Genomic DNA, 20,810 nt, shown 5'->3' on the forward strand with positions numbered 1-20,810 from the left:
TTCTGCGTAAACCTCCCATGGAATATCATTTTTTGTTCTAGGACCCAATTTATTAATGTGACTCCAAAACTCAGTTGGATTCTGTGTGTTTAAATTTTCAATATCCATCATAACCTGTCTTTGGTATGACCTCTTCAGCTTTCTGTAAAATTTGTCAAATGTATGTTGGGCATTCCTAAAGTTTTGTTTAAATACCGATTTCTGTAATTTAGTACCTGTACATCTCATAAATTGTTTCTCTTTTTCTCTCATGTCCCTCCAGAGGGCAGTCAGTTCTGTATTCCAAAATGGCTTATGTACTTTGAATTTCTTTGAACACACTGGGACATCCCTGTACTCTAGCGTAGCATCCATTTCAGAAAAAATACTGTCACAAAATTTATCATATATAATATCTACACTCAATTGGTTATTCCGAGATGACTCAATTTGATCTATTAATTCTATAATAGCATTTCTGGATAATTCCCCGTCTAGAAATCCATTTGGTATATTTGAAACCTTATATCGCCTTGTCTTTTCACCCCTAACTACGGGACTCATTGAATTTTTTCCATCATGCTCAAGCTCTCTTGTCCCCATTTTGAGTGTCAAAACTGAGTGATCTGGTAACGCACAATCACCAAGAAAGCAGTGCAAATCATACGTATCAATTAATGCAGTGACAGAATCCACAGAAAATTCATGACACAAGTGTACATTATCACATGGTACAAGCATATAATCTACGACAGATTTTCCTCTATGGGAAATTGATGTAAAGTTGTCTTGAAGAGGATAAATTCTTCCATTCAATATTGACATCTGAGAATCTTTAAGAAACTAGTGTTTTCTTTTCTCTTTTTGCAAATTTGCTTGCCAAAACACAAAGTGGTTCCCACTGAAAGCAGCAATCATGTGGAATATTTCAGAACCTTTGTTGAACAGAACACCTTATCCAAAACATTAATTCACATAATGATTATGTTATATTTCTGGTAGTTCCATTCACAATTCAATGTTCATGAATGCAGATGACCCTGGATACGTCAAAGTTCACATTTTGTCAGCAGTTCATGTTTTTTTCAAAGTTGACAGAGCATGCCTATTTCAACGTTTTTTACAAATTTTAAAAGTCATGATGCTCATATTTTCACTGAGATGACAGGAAACAAAACAAGTTAATTTGTTTTTGGCCTTTTCTGCCAGCCGTCACTGACAATTTCTTGATCATACAAATCATAACGAATGGGATTCTAAAGTATAAGTATCATTACACAATATGTGAGCCTACCAACAATTCTCAATGATTCATTCACACTGAGACCACTTCTTGAACTACAACAAATTTCTCGTGTGTACAGGATGCTATGGTCAATATTTCAACAATCTGGTACCACAGTTTTGATGCACATGATCTTCTGGATGCACATACAGAATTATTGGAAAATCAACTCTCTTTCCACGTGGGAGCTAGCAAATTTGTAAATTGTTCACCATATATTTTTGACAGCCATGCATAATTTTATAGACCAGGACTTCTTGGCAAATATTGAATTGATGTGTTTTTTCCTTAGCCCCCCTAAAAGATTGTGTTATTTTTGTCTGCCTAACTCCGTAATTTTTCTTGGAGAAAATGGATGCCCCTCCTGAAAATCCTTGAGCCCCCTGGAAGTAAATGCTGAACACTCCCTAAATGACCCTAAAGTAATCGTACACCGCTCTCTTCCTCTCGTTCTCGATATGTCTGCAACACTCGTCGGAGGTCAAATGAGGACGTTGCGTGTGTTCAACTCCCTTGCTGCTTTGCGCGTGACCCACACCACCGGTCACCTTGTGTGATAGCGAGGACATAGTCCATGGTGATAGTGTCGTCGTTCTAACATATCCAACTTCAATGCAAAATTATGAATTGAATGAGCCATTTATTGTACAGCCAAGCGGATTCAAAAGCCTTCAGAACGCGTCAACGCCTAACCTACCACTCACAGTGATCGAAGCCGAGAACAGGACGTCAAAGTCAAAGGTGAGTTACCGCTCCTCGATGCTTGGGCTATATCGCACAGTTAGAATTCAAACCAGACACCACAGTTTTGGGCAGTCCGTATGGTCTGATAGCAGTCAGCGCAGACTTCGTGAGAGAATGTCCGCTCCATTGATTAACATGGTAGCTCTTTGCAGGTATTCATTGTTTAATATTGTTTATAAGATCGAAAAATCATGTGATTACACAGCGCTGTTGTGGCATATCGATCGCGCAGCGGGTCATGGGTCATCGCCACAGACCCGCTGCGAGCCACCCCGTAGACTTTTTAAGTAGTTTACTACGTTGATTTAGCTCGCAAAATAATGAAATATATTAGTCTTTGAATAAATCAACTTGTATCCACTTTATCATTGACTATTTGTGACTCATTCTTTACCACTGGTAGCTACCTCGACGATAAGAACATGTATTTTCAACTATTTTCCCGTGAGCCATCGAGCTGTTTTGGTCCTCTCGAATAAAACATATTGAATACGTTGGAGGTCGAAAGTTCAAATTCGACCAAAAACCATCGGCGGCTCATCGAAAAACGGTTGAAAATATATGTTGTCACTGTCAAAATAGCAGGAGTAGGAGATGAGTCGTAGATAGTGATAAAGTAGGTACAGGTTAATTTATTCAAAGATTAACCTATCTCGTGATTTTGTGAGCTAAATCAGCGACACCGATCGGTGTCGTCGTAAACTACCAAAAATGCCTATGGGGAGGCGTGGAGCGATTCTGTAGCGCTGACCCTTGACTCGAGGGCGATCGCTACGCCACAGACCGCTGCGTAACCACATGTAAGTTGAGTGGAAAGGTCGTAAATGTTCATGGAAAAGGTGCGCTCATGGTCCCTCCACAGTGCAGTGGTGCCCTGTGCAAGTTGGGGTCATTCAGATTTGGTCAAACTCCGTTGATGTGAACGAATTTAGTAAATGCCATGTAGGAGAGTAATCGCAATGTTTTTCTTCGCGCGTGACTTTGGAGAAACGTAGGGAGCCTTCAGTAATTACAGGGGGTGGGCCGGGGGAGTTCCGTGCGCACCTGTACCGTAAAGTGTGGCCCTCCCAATATCCTTGTATCTAAAATGTGACCCTCCCCCCTTGTCCGGTATTCTAAAACTTGACCCCCCCCCCGATCACTGCAGTATTCTCCCCAGGAATTACTGAAACAGTATCAGTTAATTTACATAACAATTAGTTTAATTGTTATGTAAGTTACAGACATACATTAAATGAAAGAAAATTAAAAGAAATGACGTTTTGGGAGGGAGAGTTGCGATTTTTTCACGCAAGCATTTTTGAAGGGTCATGCACTTGTGGGAGGGTCACCATATTTTGCGCAATCATAAGGCGGCAAGTATTGTGGCTGATATAGTGCTTCACCCGAATAAGGGTCTTTCAGGCAACCTATTGACAACCCCCGCCAATACAACAAGCTATATCTTTACATCTATATATGTTTGATATAAATGTAAATGTACTTTGCTTGAATAGTTGAATATACATGGTTGTCTATGATGAAACTATGAATAACTTTTTCCAATACAAAATCAGGTAAATTTGTGTATTTATGTTTCCTTGAATATTGATATTAATGTATTTCATTTGACTAGGGTGGTTACAAATGGATGTGTGTGCAAGAAATTGGATTTTGAAATTTTCCCGAAAATGTTGATTCACTATACATAGTAGTCTATGAGGAAACTGTGAAGAATTTTTTTCCTTTACAAACAGGTAAATTTGTGTATGTGTGTATGCTCGATTATTGATATATTAACATATTTGAATAGGCTAGGGTGGTTAAAATGGATGTGTGTGCAAGAAATTGGATTTTTGAATTTCATCGAAAATGTTGATTCACTATACATGGTAGTCTATGAGGAAACTATGAATATTTTTTCCAATACAAAACTAGGTTAATCTGTGTGGTTACTTACTCTTGATTATTAATATTAATGTATTTGATTAGACTAGGGTGGTTACAAGTGGATTTGTGTGCAAGAAATTAGATTTTGGAATTTCATCAAAAATGTTGATTCACTATACATGGTAGTCTATGAGAGAACTATGATCAATTTTTTGCCAATATAAAACATAAAACTAAGAATTCTGTGCATTTATAGTCATTTGATAATTGATATACATCTAGCCATCTGTCAAATATGTTTTTGTCTCTTGTCTTACATCAGTTTTAATGGTTTGAGGTGTTTAGTTTCGAATAACACTGCATCTTCTTTGCTTGTGAAGCTTGTGATAAGGCCAAAGTAATTAAATTCTTTGTTTTGCGTCCACTCAAAATGGGAAAAGGTACGCGCCTAAGCGGCTGAAAAACACACACAAGAAAATTAACACACTGCAATTTGATTGCAGCAAATAAAAAATTGTAACAAAATTTTAGTTCAGAAAAGCAAAACGATCATGTCCTAAAATTTCCTATTCTAATACATTGTGTGTGTTTTTCATGAAAACCTTAAAAACCTAGGCGGTGGTGACGCAAAACAAAGAAGTTAATTACTTTGGCCTAATGTGTATGTATGTAAAAGAATCAATGTATTCCTTGGCAATTTCCTATTCAGGAAACGTCAAATGGACTTGCAAAGGTTTGGCCGCAAAACAATCTTCTGTTCAAAGTGAGCCTCCCCACAAGATAGGTTTATAAAAAGTGACCCTCCCCCTTGGACGGTTTCTAAAAAGTGACCCTCCTAACCCCCTATTCCCCGGCCATACCCGCCTTCAATTACTGAAGGCTCCCTCACAACCGATCGTGAGCACTCCACGCATACGCAAATTCTCAACCCGGAAAGTTCAGCTCTCGATCGTACTGCGGAATCTCAGCCAAAACTTTTCACCTATAAAGTGACATTAATGCTTTAAAACTTGCTGAAATGACTTTACCTATTACACAATCACCAACTTACAACGAGTATAGGGGTCCTGACATTTCTGAAACTCAGCTGTGTGTTTTCCGCAAAAAAAACCTTATTCAAAACCTTGGTCCATTGCAGGGCCTGCCAACTAGCAATTCGGTAACGGTAGCAGGTAGACATTGTAGACTGTAGATCTGCCATAGGCAGCTGTGGAAGGTGTTACCCGCTAATGGTCCTGGTGGTCAGATTATTGCATTATCCGGGGAGAGGATGTTCTAGGAGATTTGTGAATTACAAATCTCCAGCAGACATCGATAAAAAAGGTCAGCCTAATCAAGACTGTGTGACAAAAAGGAAGGCAAACGAATGACAAGGAAAAATCCATGATAACGTTAACTTTTGACGTTGAACCCTATGTTTTTCATATGTCCTTTTGGCGCAACATCTTGGAGTATTACATGAGAAACGGTGACTTTTTTAATATCTACTTATAATGTGTATAAATTATTTAAAAACACGATATTCTATAGCTATAAATGAAAAAAAATAGAAAAGAACATTCTTGGTCACTGCATGAAAACCCAATAATACTTACTGTATTTGCATGGATTATTGCCTGTATTTTAGCTGAAGAGTGCATATACAGATGAATACAGTTAATAATTCATTGCTTGTATTCAGCAAGCCTGTATTCATGTGGATTCATGTGAATTCACGTGTATTATACAATAATACAGTCGACTCATTAATGTGTATTTATCTGTATTATTGCGTTTTCATGCAGTTTTTTTTGGGGGGGGTTGTAACCCACATTTTATGAAAATTAACTAAGCGTAGTTCATACTACGTTTTATGACTCCAAATAAGGACATCCCCAGAAACCTGCAATTCATGTTTCTGGAATATTTTAGATAAGTACTATCAGAGGGTGTTTGTAGTTACCAAATTTGGTGCCATAATTAACATACGAAAATTAAATAATCAACTAAATGATGTAATCTCACACGAAAGTACAAATGGTTTTTTTTCAGATTTTAAAGCGAATTTTAAGAAAAATAAGGCAGAGAAACAAGAATGTGCTGAATACAAGCAGTAGTTAAGAAGTGTAAAGGGACATGAATAATACTATTATTTGTCGATTTTCATCATCATCGCTGTTACACTTTCATTACATTTTCGTAGGGACTACGCGTACGGTTTACCCTAGAAGATGGCAACACAACGGCAGGCTGACTACTATTGGAAATGGTTGATTGTGTGCTGCGCATTCTACATGCAATTATACGCATTTGGGTTCGCTGTGTCCCGGGGTGTCTTCACAGTCGAATTCCTGGATTATTTCGGAGAGGGAGCTTCTGTCTTCTCCTGGATTTTCATGTTCGAAGGACTTGGCGGAACAGTAACTGGTAATTATGTAAAGCTCTGTCTATCTTAGTTTCGCTTTCCAGACTTGGTGCCCTTAAATGACGCAAATTAAGCAATCAAGACGAAATGCTGGTAGCCGGCGGTAGGGACAGACATGGCTTCGCGCTTCTCACCGCTCGCCCGAGGCCTTGTCTGCAAGGCAACTATGTCTGTCTGTCTGATCTGGCATTTAATGCTGATTAAACTGTGCAGGAAAATGTTCTTGTTGATCCACGGTTAAGTAATAGTGAAAATTGACATTTTAAAGAAAATCTTTGTACACAGTTTTTCATTGTCAAATGACATATTCAAGGTAACCATTGACAAGTGAGACACAGTAGAGAAGTTCCCAGATACCCTCAATATATTGCAGTAATTAAACGTTTAACATAGTCAATTGATGAGCAAACACAGTGGGTTATATTGATACAAGTCCTTGGTAAACTTGTTTGCCTTTTAATGTAGTTCATAATTCTTTAAACAGGTATCGTAAATTGAAGTTGAAAATCTCAATAAACATTAGTCAGATTGTCTTTGCAAAGCACCTAACATACCATACTAGTATTGTACGTAAAGTGTTGCATGGAAGTCGCCATGAGTGAATCTAAAAGAAGTTGTGGTATACAGATTTTTTAAATAACCAGTTTTTCATTTACAAGATACAGTATAATATAAGTATATTCACAAAATGCGTCATCTGTACAGATGGCAAACCTTGCTGCTTAATCCAGCAAGATCAGGTTATTAATCACCAACTCTTACATCTACGGATGTAAATATGACAATTTGTACGAAAAAACGCTTCGAAATTTGGTTTGAAAGGGTTTTGTTTCTTTCCATTGTCATATTGTATATTTATGGCATTGTTTGTCTGTGTAAGTCAAGAAATGACTACTGTACAAATCCATGGTTTGATGCTTTTAGAATAGGATAAAGCCCGAGTACGAGGGCTCTTCTGGTTTATAAAGTCCAACCCAACGATAAAATGTCGAGGCCGCAGGCCGAGACATTTTATCGTAGGTTGGACTTTATATACCAGAAGAGCCCGAGTACGAGGGTTTTTATCCGACTTAAAAATTATCGCCCCTAACTGATATATTTTCGTTTTCAATGTGTTTACGTCAACCGTCCCCTTTGCCAATGTAACATGTTTAGGATATGAATTAAACTTTTATTTGTGAAATAGCCTTCCAATGTAATGGAACATCCTATAAATGCCCTAGGGCACAGCAGATTTTGTGTTGCAGCTGGTTTCCGCTGTGTTACCAAATTTGAATATTAAAACGTACCAGATGTCTACAGAATATGACATGTTCACTTTTGATTGGACAGTACTTTACTACGGCGCTGTCATTCGTTTCTGGAATTTGGTGACCAAGGCTTTACGAGTAGATAAAACACCCTGAATTGAGCACTCTGATTGGTCAATCAACAGTAGATAGTTTTTAAAATTTGGTTAGAAGGACTTTAAAACAGATGTACGTATCTGATACCCCAGGCTCCTTGATATATGTAGGTTTGTGTTTGGAAGTTCCCCATTTGCCTATGATACTGCTATGCTTGTTTAACTGAGTGGCAGTTATTATCATGTAGGTGTGGTAGGTGTGGCAGCATCATTAACATTGGAAGCTCTGAAGAATGTCCATCATTACATGTTACTTTAGTCTTCGATTGTGCAACCATAGACCATAGAGATATCAAATATTGTCTACATTAACTTCATGCAATACAATATTATGAGGGACACCTTTAGTTTAGTAAGGCTGATTTTATCTCTAATTGTGGTATTAGGGTGCATGGTATTGTGTAAGTGTCTGTGATCAACGGTTGCTGCAGTTACTAACCATTTCGTCCTTCAATGGACGGTGCATCAAAATTTGTTCAAATGCACTTGACTCAAATATCACAAGCTAAGGTCCATAGAAGATATAAAAAATCGTGTATACACTCTTTATGGCTTGCCACATGTAACCAAATGTGAACAAAGTGCCAATGACGCTATTTTTCTCATGCGAGAGATCATGTGTGACCGTAAAGCATAATTTTGGCAGAGTAAAAAAGTTGTTTCTTCATTAACATCGATCGAAACTTTTGCTAAAGAACATAAACCTCTGTACATAGGTAGTGCGGTTGGTAAGTAGGTAGATTGGAAGGTAGGCAGATGGGTTGATTGAATACTTGAAGTGGTCAGTCGCCGCCGTGAATCTGCAAAGATTTCCAATAGGATATGAGCATGCTTTCGATGTATTTAAATTTCAAAAATCAGGCACATTAATTTATAAATTCAAAATAGTAAAATAGTAACATATTTTTAAGGCTTAATCTTTGCGGGTCTAAATGCTTTGATAATTTGTATATTTCTGCAGATGTTTAATTTTGGCAAATTGTTAAAATCTTTTCGTATGTGAATTTTTGATTTTCGTTTATCGTGTTTAGCTCCACTCATATTCCACCGTCGTCCATCCGTCCATCTGTCGTACGTCAACGTTTCACATTTCCCCGTAATCCACGTGTCCGATTCCTGTGCACTATTTTATGTAGGTTTCTTTTGAGAGGGAGGGGTATATGGAGTTCAGGATTTAAATTTATGAAAATTGATCACCCTATGACAAAGTACTGGTTTGGTTAAGTAATTTTTAGTCTTGTGGACCCTGTGGGGTCCAAAGGACTAATGTGATGGCGCGTCGTATGCCGTGGACGGAGGTATCTCAAAAACTCTTCAGTAACGTTTTCTGAAATTTAGTCTGATGGTCACTCGGGCAAATATCTCAAACGGTCTTTTTTTATTGAATCATTTTAAAGTAACTGTTTTAACGTTTTTTTTTTGAAAATCAGTATTTTCTATTTGTCCTCAAAACCACTGATTCGATCATTTTGCTGTGTCGCATGAGTGTTCGTATAGTTGAAATGCCGTCAGAAATGTTCAGTTTGCTGATGCATGCCTTTTATTATTTTTGAATAATATTTTCATCCATTTTTAGTTTATATTTGGTTGATTTTTAGTCAATTTTGCTAAAGCTGCCGTCTGCGCATGCGCACAATTGAAGGACAAAATCTGAGTTGAAGAGTCGAAACGGACGCCATCTTGTTTCTCAGTCTGGTCAGATATTTTCGATGTAAACGTTTCAATTTGTATTTGAATATGTTTCATCAATATGAAGTTGACAGTGATGGTACTTTTGTCGCCGTCCTGTATTTTTGGTATGAAAGGCGCCTTTGATCGACTGAAGAATGATGGCCTCCGTAGGCGATAATCACCGGGTACCGGCGAATCTATTTCTTTGGCGGCAGACATATCAGTTCTACCGAGGAAGGCAATCCGCGGGCCCGTAGATTAGGGCCATGCTATAGTATGCGCCCGCGCATATAACAAGTTAGCGTTGTTTTGCAAGGACTAAATGTCACTGGAAGAATCAAATCGACGCGATCTTGTTTCTCAGTCTGGTCCGATTTTTTACGTTTTAAACTTTTTAGCGTGTATTTGACGATGTCTCGTAAATATGAAGTTTACAGTGATGGTCCTTTTGTCGCTTTCACGTATTTTTTGGCACGAAAGGCTCCTTCGATCGACTGAAGAATGATGGCCTCCGTACACGGTACTCACCCGGTACCGGCGAATCCGTTTCTTTGGCAGCAAACCTATGAGTTCTACCTAGGAACATCCACCGGCCCATAGTGTAGACATTGGGAGTCGTAGAAATGTCCGTCCCCAGGGGTAGGGGGTGTGGGTGTCTTGATCTTAGCACAGGTTTCTTCTTGCATGGTTTATGCAGCAAGGTATACTGCTGGTGTGTTCGTTGTTGAATTTGTCCATTCGGAAAACCACATCTATCATTAAGGTAATATGCACCTCGAAAGTAAAAGACTTAAACTTTTGCTCAAACTTTCCTCAGTGAAACTTTTAACCATTCTCTTACTGAAGCAAGAATAAAAATCAGGGGTCACCATGCAAACTTTGGTACTAGAGAGACAAACAACTTGCGATTTCTCGATATTTGGAATTCAAAATGGCCGCCATGCCTGTGTAAACTCTATGGGAAAAAATAAAATTTTCGATTTTCGAAAAACTAAGACGTTAAAAACTCTTCTTTCGCCAAGAGCTTCAAAATGAGTCCCCACAAGTGGTAGATTAGAAGAGAATTGATAAAACTTGAAGGCCCGAATTTCTGTCCCCAAGGTGTATTCTACCTTAATGATGAAAATCATCCAGCCCATGTATATTTTGAACTTTTACCTTCTGAGCGACGCTATCGATGCATCAGAACAAAATCTGAACGCTTTCGCAAGAGTTTTTATCCATCAGCAGTTCGAATTTTAATTCAAATGTAATATATTTGTTAGACTTGGTTCAAGTCTGTGATTTGTGAATATTTAAGTGGAGTGATGAACGCAATGATTTGTATTTTGCTTTCATGTGAAATGCGCGCGTGAGTGGACGCGATGAGTAGGGTGAACGCAATGAGTGGAGTGAACGCTATACAGCACAGTTTCACCCGAAATCACAGACTTGGCTTTCTTGCACGATCTGCGTTGCTATAAATCATTCATGAATGACGTTTTCTTTACTCATATATTATTCATAAGATGACACATTGGGAGGAGTTACCAAACGGGACGTGCATAAAACTCACATGGCGTTGTTGACAAAATGTCGAGTGCGATCACTCCCACAAAAGTCAGCACGACCTCTGTTGTACCACCGAAAACGCGTAAAAATATCTGTGTTGTTTGTGGGGCCCATGTTGCAAAATGCGAAAATCGTCGCCGGTTATTCAAGGATGGAAAAAAGACACCGTCCTTACAGTTGTAGCCTGTTCTCTTACGTGCCCAAAGTGATGGAAATCGAAACAATGTGGGGCGACTTCGTATGTCAGTGATTTTCCGCTGCCGGTAGGTGCGCAGACGAACACATCTTTTCCCTCAATGTAACTCTCAACAAGCTTTCTTTTGTAATCTCGCATGATTAGCGATGGTCGACCGATCAGTTGTAAAACGCGGTTGATGTACGAACTTGATGCCATTATTCGCCCAGGTATAAACGTACTCGATGTCTAGCTTTGCACGGAGGTGACAATAAAATTTTTAATGCATGCAGAGGTTTATTAGCATGCGTTCTTCTTATTGGCCAGAATAACGTCGACGGCGGGGGCTGTCAATCATTTTGTATTGGCTCTACGTCACTGTGTACACAGTCCGTCTCACCGCCTGTACTTTGCAAGAAGTCCAAGTCGGTGAATCCGGCAGAAACTAACTCACTACTGCGCAGACTCAAACGTGACGCATTCAATCGCTTGGAAAACCTGGCGTGAGCTGCCAAATTCCGGATAAATAGGAGAGACACAAGAGAAACTATTATAAATGATTTTATTTTTTTAAAATTCACCGACTTGAACCAAGTCTATATATTTGTTTCACATTTTGTATTTTTAGTCTTTGTATTTTAACGTGTGTTCATTTTTAGTATTTTTATTCCAGTTTATGATATTTTTAATTCTTTCACTGATGCGCACGTGAAAAAAACAATTTCCATTGTATTTTCATGCATATGGCAATAAATTATTATTAGTTAATCCGGTAATAATTTGGTGACAGCGTCCATAGATAAGTAATATAACCTTGCTTGCTTTGGCGCATTAGGCAATCAAATGCATCAGTTAATAGACGCAGCACAGTGACAAAGATTGTCAAAGGACAAATACGTGACAAAGCGGAGTGGACGAAATTGTTTCAAAACATGTGCTAACATGATACCAAGACACCAAAGGTAGGCAATATAAATCTTTATTGGTAATACATATCACAGTCAAACGTATTAAAACATAAAAAAACATAGCAAGAAGAAACCTGTGCTGAGACCAAGACACCCCTACCCCCATCCAAACCCCTGGTGACGGAAATTTCTCGAACCCCTATGGTATAGAGCAAATTCAGAGCGAGGCCACGCTTAGTACATGCATGCGCATGTAACAAGTTACAAGTTAAAATAGTTTGTTGCTAAATGCATGTTTCTCCCCTTCTGCATTATATAAGTTCACCATTTCCTGTTTTAGATATTGTTGATCCTATTGAGTCCCATGTCTTAATTCACTTTCACACATATCAAAGCTGTTGATACTTAGATTCCACACTTGAACTTATGCTGGAGCCGAAACCAACAAGTTCAAATAACTTTCATTTATGTCCAAAAAAATTGAGTTTATGAAAAACTTCATATTTATGGCTACTAATAAACACTATAGGGAGGGCGGTACCTAGGACGTCGGTGCCCCCGCACCCATGATAACTGTATCTATGTTGATATTTGTTGCTAATTTGTCTCCGAAACCACTCAACTGATAGGCTGATGATCATTTTCTGTCATGCATGCCTATGAATGAGACTTCCATGACCTGATTGATGATTGCAAAGTTTGTTTGAATATCTGTATTATACTTAACTTAATATTGTGTCTTTTCCCCGAAAAGTATCTTCTTTACTGAACTTGATTGTTTGATACCTTTTCAATTTGGTATGTGTGATCATATACGAGTCCAGTGTCACTGATGAATTTTGTTTCCAGGGCCTGTGGCAGGATATGCCATTTCGAAGTATGGCGTCAGAAAAGTGGTTTTATTCTCGGCGATATTACACACTCTGACCATGGGCTTGTCGGTGTTTGCTGAAAGCGTACCCCACTTAATTGTAACATTTGGGATATTTAACGGTGAGTTCCTTACAGGACAATGTTTAAACATTCTAGCAATGGTTATCTTAGCTTACTCATTATAGATACTTAAAGTGCAAGCATGGTTTTGTGCAGCTTATAGGATTGATTCGCTGATAGAAGGAAATTTTCCGACTTGTCATACAAGTTTTGTCAGTACCTACGTCATATCTCGACATCGGTTGTATAAATCCAGTAAGACTCGATCGTACGAATAAACCTCATGCAAGTAACGAAATCTCATATTTAGCGATGAATATTTAGCTGATTTTGTTTTATTAAGCAATTCTAGGAAATCGATCAATTAATTCAGTGATGGCAGAAAGATCCGACTGACATGCTTCCTCGTGCATGTTGTTTCGTTCTGATATGTCAAAACAACGCTTGTGTAAGAAAAGTTGCGGCTCGAACAAGAACTAACAAATTTGAACATGTTCACTTACTCGTCAGAATCATGCTTACATGACACTAACATAGTTCCAACTTGCAGCAGGTCGTCATCACTGCAGTGTTAACACAGGATACGACAGGTACAAAAACAAGGCGGGACTAATAACATGATTTTTCAATTGTCAATTATGAGTCAACCGTTTGAAGCGTCTGTTGTTCCTCTTGGACTTTTGAATATTCGGTACCAGATATTTGCAACACAACTATGGTGGCGTAAATGAAGTAGCAAATTTTGAAAGTTTGTTATTTTTAAGCATTGGTGAGGATTTCAATGAACCATGATTTCCTCTTAAAATGTCAAATTTGTAATGTACAAAAACACCACAGTCAACTGAATAATTTTACATTTGGTGAATAAAACAGCAAAAAAATACGATACAGTAGATGGTGTTATTACATGTTTCATATAGCCAGAGTCGCGTACCCCATTGGACTCAATGTCAGTTGTTGATCTCGTCATTGGCTGCATAATCATTGAAGTGAAATTGCACCAGAATTGTTTTGAACTTGACAGCTTCGGGATTCAGAAGTAATCAAGTTACACGTCTTTCGTTTTTAGAAAGTTATGCAAACGAAAAATCGGTAAACTATATCATTGATTCAAATAATAAATGGTTTTTGTCTTCTTAGTAACATCGAAATAAAGCATATGAAATGTATTCGCAAATAAACCTAAACATTTGCAGTGAAAACTATATAAGAGAGACATCTCATTAAATCATTATGGCCAAAAGAAAGGACTATATATCAGAGACGGAGATTATTTGCCAGGCTTCTAAGGTCGGCGAATGACCATCTTCAAAATGTTACATAATTAGTATCCTTTTGTTTTTTGTTTAAGTCTCAAACTAAGATAAATCTTAAAATATGTTTATATTTTAGTGGACAAAGATCCAAGCAATTAGTGCTAAGTAATTACTGTTCTTGCCTTTTTGTTTTTGATTTCAAAAATTACGGTTTTCCAATCACTATTAACAATTGTTTTGAACTTCCTCGCCATGGGTACTCTACACGATCAGTAGCGCATAGCAATTAATGTATTCCTAAAACAAGGCTTACAGTCACACAACACAACATTAAGTATGCAGCAATTAAACATTGGAATTCTCTACCTTCTTCATTTAAGCAAATAACGTGTAGACAAAGGTTCAAAGTAGAATTAAGAAACTACTTAATAAACATATAACAATATGTATCTTTTTTCTTGAGTTGTTTATGTATCTCATTTATTTTATTTCCTCTTTATCTACGATATGTATTTTTGTCTTACTTGAGCCCTTTATGGCATCATCGATTGCAGTTTTTAGCTGAGTAGTGGGCCATGGACTCGACTAGTCCTTATGGACTATTTCTATGGTCCAAACCAGATAAAGTCATACTTTCACAGTGACTGTAATATTTTTCTTGTAATTGCGCATTTATCTGGTTGAATAAACAATTCAAGTGCCTACATAATTTGTGTGAGGATATGCAAAATGCTTTCTATGCGCCTCTACATTAGTTTGTTTATGCCTTTACTTAAATAAAATACGCTTTTCACATGAGGGTTAAACCCTGGCTACTCTGTCGAATTCACAGAACTTCTGAAAAAAATGCTTTTGTGATAAGTTCAATTTTTTTCTCTTAGGAATTGGACTAAATATTGCTTACATTAGTGGAGTTGCCATGATACCACAGTATTTCAACGATGGATATGCATTTGCTAACGGACTCGCCGGAACAGGCGCCGGATGTGGTATGATGGTTCTTCCTCCATTATTCGTGACCTTAATTGAAACATACGGATGGCACGGCGCTTTAATAGTGTTAACCGGATTTTCCGCCAATCTGTTTGTTTGTGCCGCCGGTATGAAACCTCCGTTTACGGCCACTACTAAGAAGGCTGAAGATTCGACCACTGTGAAGACTGAAGATGTTCATGCAAAAGATAATGATGATATGAGATCGTCGCTTTGTGAAGAGTCTGGCGACAATGGCGTTGGTAAAGAGTTGTCATGTGACGCAGTTTCTTTTGCAGTTGAACCTGTCTCCACCGACAAGGATGGAAAAAGTGTATCAGCTATTCACGATTCGAAGGTCGAATCAAAAAAGACCTTATCGAGGAACAAATGCTCCTCCGTTTTCCGCGTGTTTGGACTGTTTATTTTTATGGAGTATCCTTTGTTTCGACTGCACATCCTCAGCGTACTTTCCTACGGTGTTTACGCCATGACAAATCCAATTTGGATAGTTGTCCGTGCAGTTGACATTGGAATTCCGCGCATTCATGCCGCCACTTTGCTGACATGTGTTGGAGCCTGTAGTATGACAAGTAGATTGCTGCATGGATGGTTTATTGATCGTGGATTCGTCTCTCCGTTTACCCTCTTGACGTTAATGATCGCTGTAAGTGCAGTCGCCAACCTGGTGTTCACCTTCACAACCAGCTATGCGATAATGGTAGTATCCTGTGTTTTCCTGGGATTGTCCCAGGGAACAAGCATACCTGTTTACGTGCTTTGTGCAAGACAATTGGTTAGACCTATACACCTTCCAAGTGCTTTGGGTTTGCTATTCGCAACTATAGACTTCGCATGTGTAATGATACCTGTTCAAGGTAAATGAAACATTCATGGCATATATATGCATGTCTGTCCCCGTTTGCTTTCGTGCCACATGTTCCATTGTGTATGTATCGCTGCTTTATGTATGTATGTATGTATGTATGTATGTATGTATGTATGTATGTATGTATGTATGTATGTATGTATGTATGTATGTATGTATGTATGTATGTATGTATGTATGTATGTATGTATGTATCAATGTATGTATCTATGTATCTATGTATCTATGTATCTATCTAGCTGTCTATCTCTCTCTCTATCTATCTATCTATCTATCTATCTATCTATCTATCTATCTATCTATCTATCTATCTATCTATCTATCTATCTATGTATGTATGTATCTATGTATGTATGTATCTATGTATATGTAGGTGGGTGGGTAGGTAGGTAGGTACTGTAGGTATAGTATAGTATAGTATAGTATAGTATAGTATAGTATAGTATAGTATAGTATAGTATAGTATAGTATAGTATAGTATAGTATAGTATAGTATATTGCAGTGTGCGTGCGTGCGTGCATGCATGCATGCATACATGCATGCATGTATCATGCATGTATCACGCATTCACGCAACCATACATGAACGATTGCAAACACGGACTTAATCACATATTGCCCACGTGTGCATGTACTTACATACTTGCTGGTCCACTACCTTCATAATGTATAACATGACCATATTGTTTCGACGCGAATGCATTTTTAATCAAAATCCGATCCACCTAATTGATTTTCCTTCATTTAAATGTCTACATAAGACATTTGATGAAATCCAAGCATAAAACTTTTTTCTTATAATACAACATTGTGTTATTAATTTAATTTTACCAGGTAAGATCTTTGACGTGACGGAAGATTCAAGACATCCACTTCTCTTGGTAGACGCGTTTCTCCTTGCTTGTACGATTCTATCCTTAATGCTTTGCATACTCCAACGAAAACGTGTAAGGCGTGACTGTCATTCGTATGACATGAAAGATGAAGGAACACATTGATGCTTGGAAATAGCGAGCTCGTGATACACTTTTGGAATGGTCCTGGGAGCAGACAGCAGGAAACGCATCATGATGTCACAAGCATCTTGAAGTGATTAGTGAAAAATATATGGCTGTGCAAATCTAATTAATATGATTTTGGTCGAGATCTAGACTTTTTCAATTAGTGCTGTAAGTTGACTTTCTATTACTCTAGGTTTAGTATGTATGTTTTATCCAAGGCGAATTGATGAACGTGATATAACTTTCAAGGCAAACGAGAGAACACACTACAATATAGTAATGAATACAGGAAACTGCATTTGGAAAGAGATCCTTAATCCCCCGTCACGATATTTTTCTTGGGTAGGATATACTACATATTTAAGTATGCTAACCTTAAAACTAGCCCTAGCTCTAAACCACTCCAAAAATTGTATTTTATTTGCTTCCGTGGATGGGGGCCTAGAGGAACTCTTGCCCCTCATTGTTTGCGAGAGACTATTTACCCATAGAGTATGCGAAATTTAAAGAACAGCGACGGGTGTCTCAGTTTGCAGTACTCTTTGGGTGCGAGAAGGATTCATTTATTGTGGAAATATCCTGTGCTAGGCCAATGGACGGGCATAGAGATTTGATTTTGTGTCGGGTCGAAATTTGTTCTAAAACTTTCCTCAAACAACGTATTTTTAAGCAAAATTACTTATTTGCATACTAATATGTGCATTTCCGATTTCGGCTAGAGGTTGGTGTTTCTCAAATATAAACCAGCTTAGCGCCAAAATGTTTACTCAAATTTGATATGATGTTTGACGTTCGTTCGTCTATCTCAGCGTGACACATTCATAAATCTGCTCTTGATTACCAGGGGCTACCATTAGGCACCACTTATGGAGATCAACATAATTTGATAAATTTCGACTTTATTCCCCATGCCATAACATATCTAACTATGCCTAGACCACAACCACAGTAGCACTCTCAAAACTTACCCATTTCCGAAACGAATTGGGTCGCCTTGAATCGAATGACTTTTGTCAGGAAGGAGGGTGTCTATCATTGATGCTCTTCCTTTGCAATAAAGAGAAAAACAGAACGCTAAGTTTGACAAAAGCTGAGCTTACAAGTTGTACACCCGTAAGGGATTGGTCAGTTTCTTCGGTCGGAGTGGAGTTATGGGGGGTCACCCTGTTTTTGACTTCGGTGATGGGGGGGGGGGAGGTTCAGCATGTTTTTGAAATGCACAATAGGGAGGTCAGTCGACACGGGCTCATACTTGCTAAAATGCATCGTGATGCTAGCCAGGAATTCGGCGTTTCCGCGTTACTTTTAAATATCAAACATTTTTCAGCGTGCCCTTGGCCTGCATGACTTTCATATATCAGACATATAGCAGAGTTATCTGCATGTTTAATATTTTTCGACACGCCCTTCATAGATATATGTCAGAGACATCTTGGTGTTTTCAACGTGAGTGTCTGATTAGCAAATGTACTAATCATTATGAAATCTGCAGTTCATATGGAAAGCATGATAAATTCCTGGTACTTTTGTTTTCTCTTTGAGAATTCAGTCTTAGAAAGCAACATGCAATAATATTTCACAATATATTCGATTCAATGACACACTTTAAAAATAGAAAAATGACAAAAATATTTTTCATTCTCATTGATGCAACTATTTTCCTTTGTGCCACAGGTTTACTGTAAGAAGGTGCTTTTTCCATGACTAAAATATAATAAACAAAATGAAGTTTTTGTCATTATTAACTATGCTTTTATGGTTTCAATGTTAAAAGAAAAGGTCTTTTCAGACACTGTGCACATAAGTTTTGGCTACAACTTATGAAAATAGCTTTCTATGGCTTCTCAGGAGATGTAAGTGGATGGCTGGCAAGTCTAAACACCCATCAAAGTTTTTGATTTACTGCTTTTCCATGAGGCTCTTTGATATTAATGGTTGACATCCATTTATGTACAACAGTTCTGGACATCTCTGGTTACGCATAGAGAGTGTGGAATACATTCACAGCTCATTCAAAATATTGACATGGTGAAATCCTACCCTACAACTGACATGAGAACAATTTCATTAAAACAAAGAATGACTGAATCCACTGCCCCTCCCCCTCCCCGCCGAAGAAATTAGCCAGTCCATAAATAACGTATCATGGACTCCATCAAAAGTTTTAAACGGTCAAGTTTGCAACATACTTACAACTTGCCCCTCGGAAAATATGTACCGTCCCTCAGGTCAACCTGAGGACACTGACATGCACCGAAAAATGCATATTCTTCATGTCATGCATTTTAAACTTTACATTTACATATAGTTTCAGGACATTAAAAGATTAACATGCTTTCATTCATTGAGACTGTATCTTTGAACATTTGACTTCTTATGAGTTTTTATATTTATATTTGACTATGTTAAATGTAGCAGTCTGGGGTATTCTATCGGCTAAGTAAGTAGCAATATACTGTTCTTCATCCATTCAGACAATGAGGGTTCATAGCTCTCTGATACACTCACCGGCAGCCTTCAAGTTGCATTATGCGGGCCCTCAAAATTTGGCTATTCATTTTCTCGCCCTTTTCTCTGTTAACTGTTATATGTACTACCGCCTCTGAAGAAATACACTGTGGAAAACTACTCTCCGGCTAGAACTCTATATTCGTGAGAAAAATTTTGAGGGTGCTCCTCGAGAGAACTCAGGGCATTACCCGAAAAGTTAAGATAGGATACACAGGCAGCGTCCCCTACTTCTGCAACCATGACATGTTCACTGCAGGAGAGGTACATTAGCACCGGCATATCTGCTCCAACATCGGCATTGCAATAGACATTCATCGTCTAGTCATTGATTGGATTAGTGACGGAGATAGATGTCGAAGTACTTTCAGCAATGAAGGTCCCATTGAGGGCGCATTTTATTATTGCCCCTCTCGACTCGCTAATAAATCAGCGCGTCAAACGTTCGTTCCTCTTTATCTCAGAATTGATCGGAGAGAGAATTAAGACCGGTAGAGGTGTAATTTTATGGCATCGGTAGGTATGCATGGACCTTCCACTTCATCGATCACCATTCATACAGTCATGCAGTGTATAGCACGGCGGTGTATTGACTTGGAATTCCCCAATCTGTAGATCAGGGACATCCCCTTCAAGTTAGACTTCGTCTTGCTGTTTCGACTGCAGTCGGAGTGTCCCACTAACTACCCGGTGCGGGATTCAAGTAGTGCATCGTCAGAGGGGAGGGGGATGGACCTTCAAAATTTGGTGCACCAATCACAGCGCGCGTGTCACACATGTTACATATATACAGACGACACCTAGTTGGCACTGGCCAACCGCTGAATGCACAACTGCGACAGTAGGTCCAAGTACACTATTTGTTAGCTGAAAAATTTCAAACCTTCATCTGCTTCAAAAATGTTCATTTCATGGAATTTCCTCCAAGTTCGATAGACACATCACCAAAACATAAGCGCCAGCAACATTCCAGTCAATATCGCATAGGTAGGCGCCGCCGACGTCGAAGTAGCGGTTGCAAAGGTTCAGTGTGGAGTGACTGGAATATTGCTTACTGTGACGCTTGTCATCTTTTTGCAATGTGTATGTATTTCGAATTCGGCCGAAAATCACACAAAATGAGCATTTTTGAAGCAAATGAAGTATCAGGTATGAATTTTTAGAATGACAAATGTAACGATCGACTGTTACGTGATACTTGAACTTGCTCATTTTCGCAATGAAATCGAAGGCGGAAGATGACATGGGATGGTCCGCATA

General features: G+C 38.4%; 1 protein-coding gene across 2 annotated transcripts; it reads left to right on the top strand.

Moving 5' to 3' along the window:
- The first annotated feature begins 1,323 nt into the window (after window positions 1-1,323).
- On the top strand, window positions 1,324-19,658 carry LOC139131268 (monocarboxylate transporter 12-like). Of its 2 annotated transcripts, XM_070697260.1 has the most exons (6): window positions 1,324-2,005; window positions 3,624-3,744; window positions 6,060-6,283; window positions 12,841-12,984; window positions 15,062-16,030; window positions 16,876-19,658. In XM_070697260.1, the coding sequence occupies exons 3-6, from the start codon at window positions 6,088-6,090 to the stop codon at window positions 17,037-17,039; spliced, it is 1,473 nt and encodes a 490-aa protein (XP_070553361.1). In that variant the 5' UTR covers window positions 1,324-2,005; window positions 3,624-3,744; window positions 6,060-6,087; the 3' UTR covers window positions 17,040-19,658. The 2 variants fall into 2 exon arrangements, with proteins under 2 accessions (XP_070553361.1, XP_070553362.1); XM_070697261.1 differs by lacking the exon at window positions 3,624-3,744.
- Window positions 19,659-20,810: the final 1,152 nt, after the last annotated feature.

This window comes from Ptychodera flava, chromosome 4 (assembly GCF_041260155.1).
Source record: "Ptychodera flava strain L36383 chromosome 4, AS_Pfla_20210202, whole genome shotgun sequence".
NCBI classification, from domain to species: domain Eukaryota; kingdom Metazoa; phylum Hemichordata; class Enteropneusta; family Ptychoderidae; genus Ptychodera; species Ptychodera flava.

What these genes read in the sequence shown, in the direction of transcription:
- LOC139131268 (XM_070697260.1), top strand. Translation starts at nt 6,088, where the DNA reads ATGGCAACACAACGGCAGGCTGACTACTATTGGAAATGGTTGATTGTG. An exon ending in ACTTGGCGGAACAGTAACTG is followed by an intron (nt 6,284 to 12,840) that starts GTAATTATGTAA and finishes TTTTGTTTCCAG; the next exon opens with GGCCTGTGGCAGGATATGCC. An exon ending in AACATTTGGGATATTTAACG is followed by an intron (nt 12,985 to 15,061) that starts GTGAGTTCCTTA and finishes TTTTTCTCTTAG; the next exon opens with GAATTGGACTAAATATTGCT.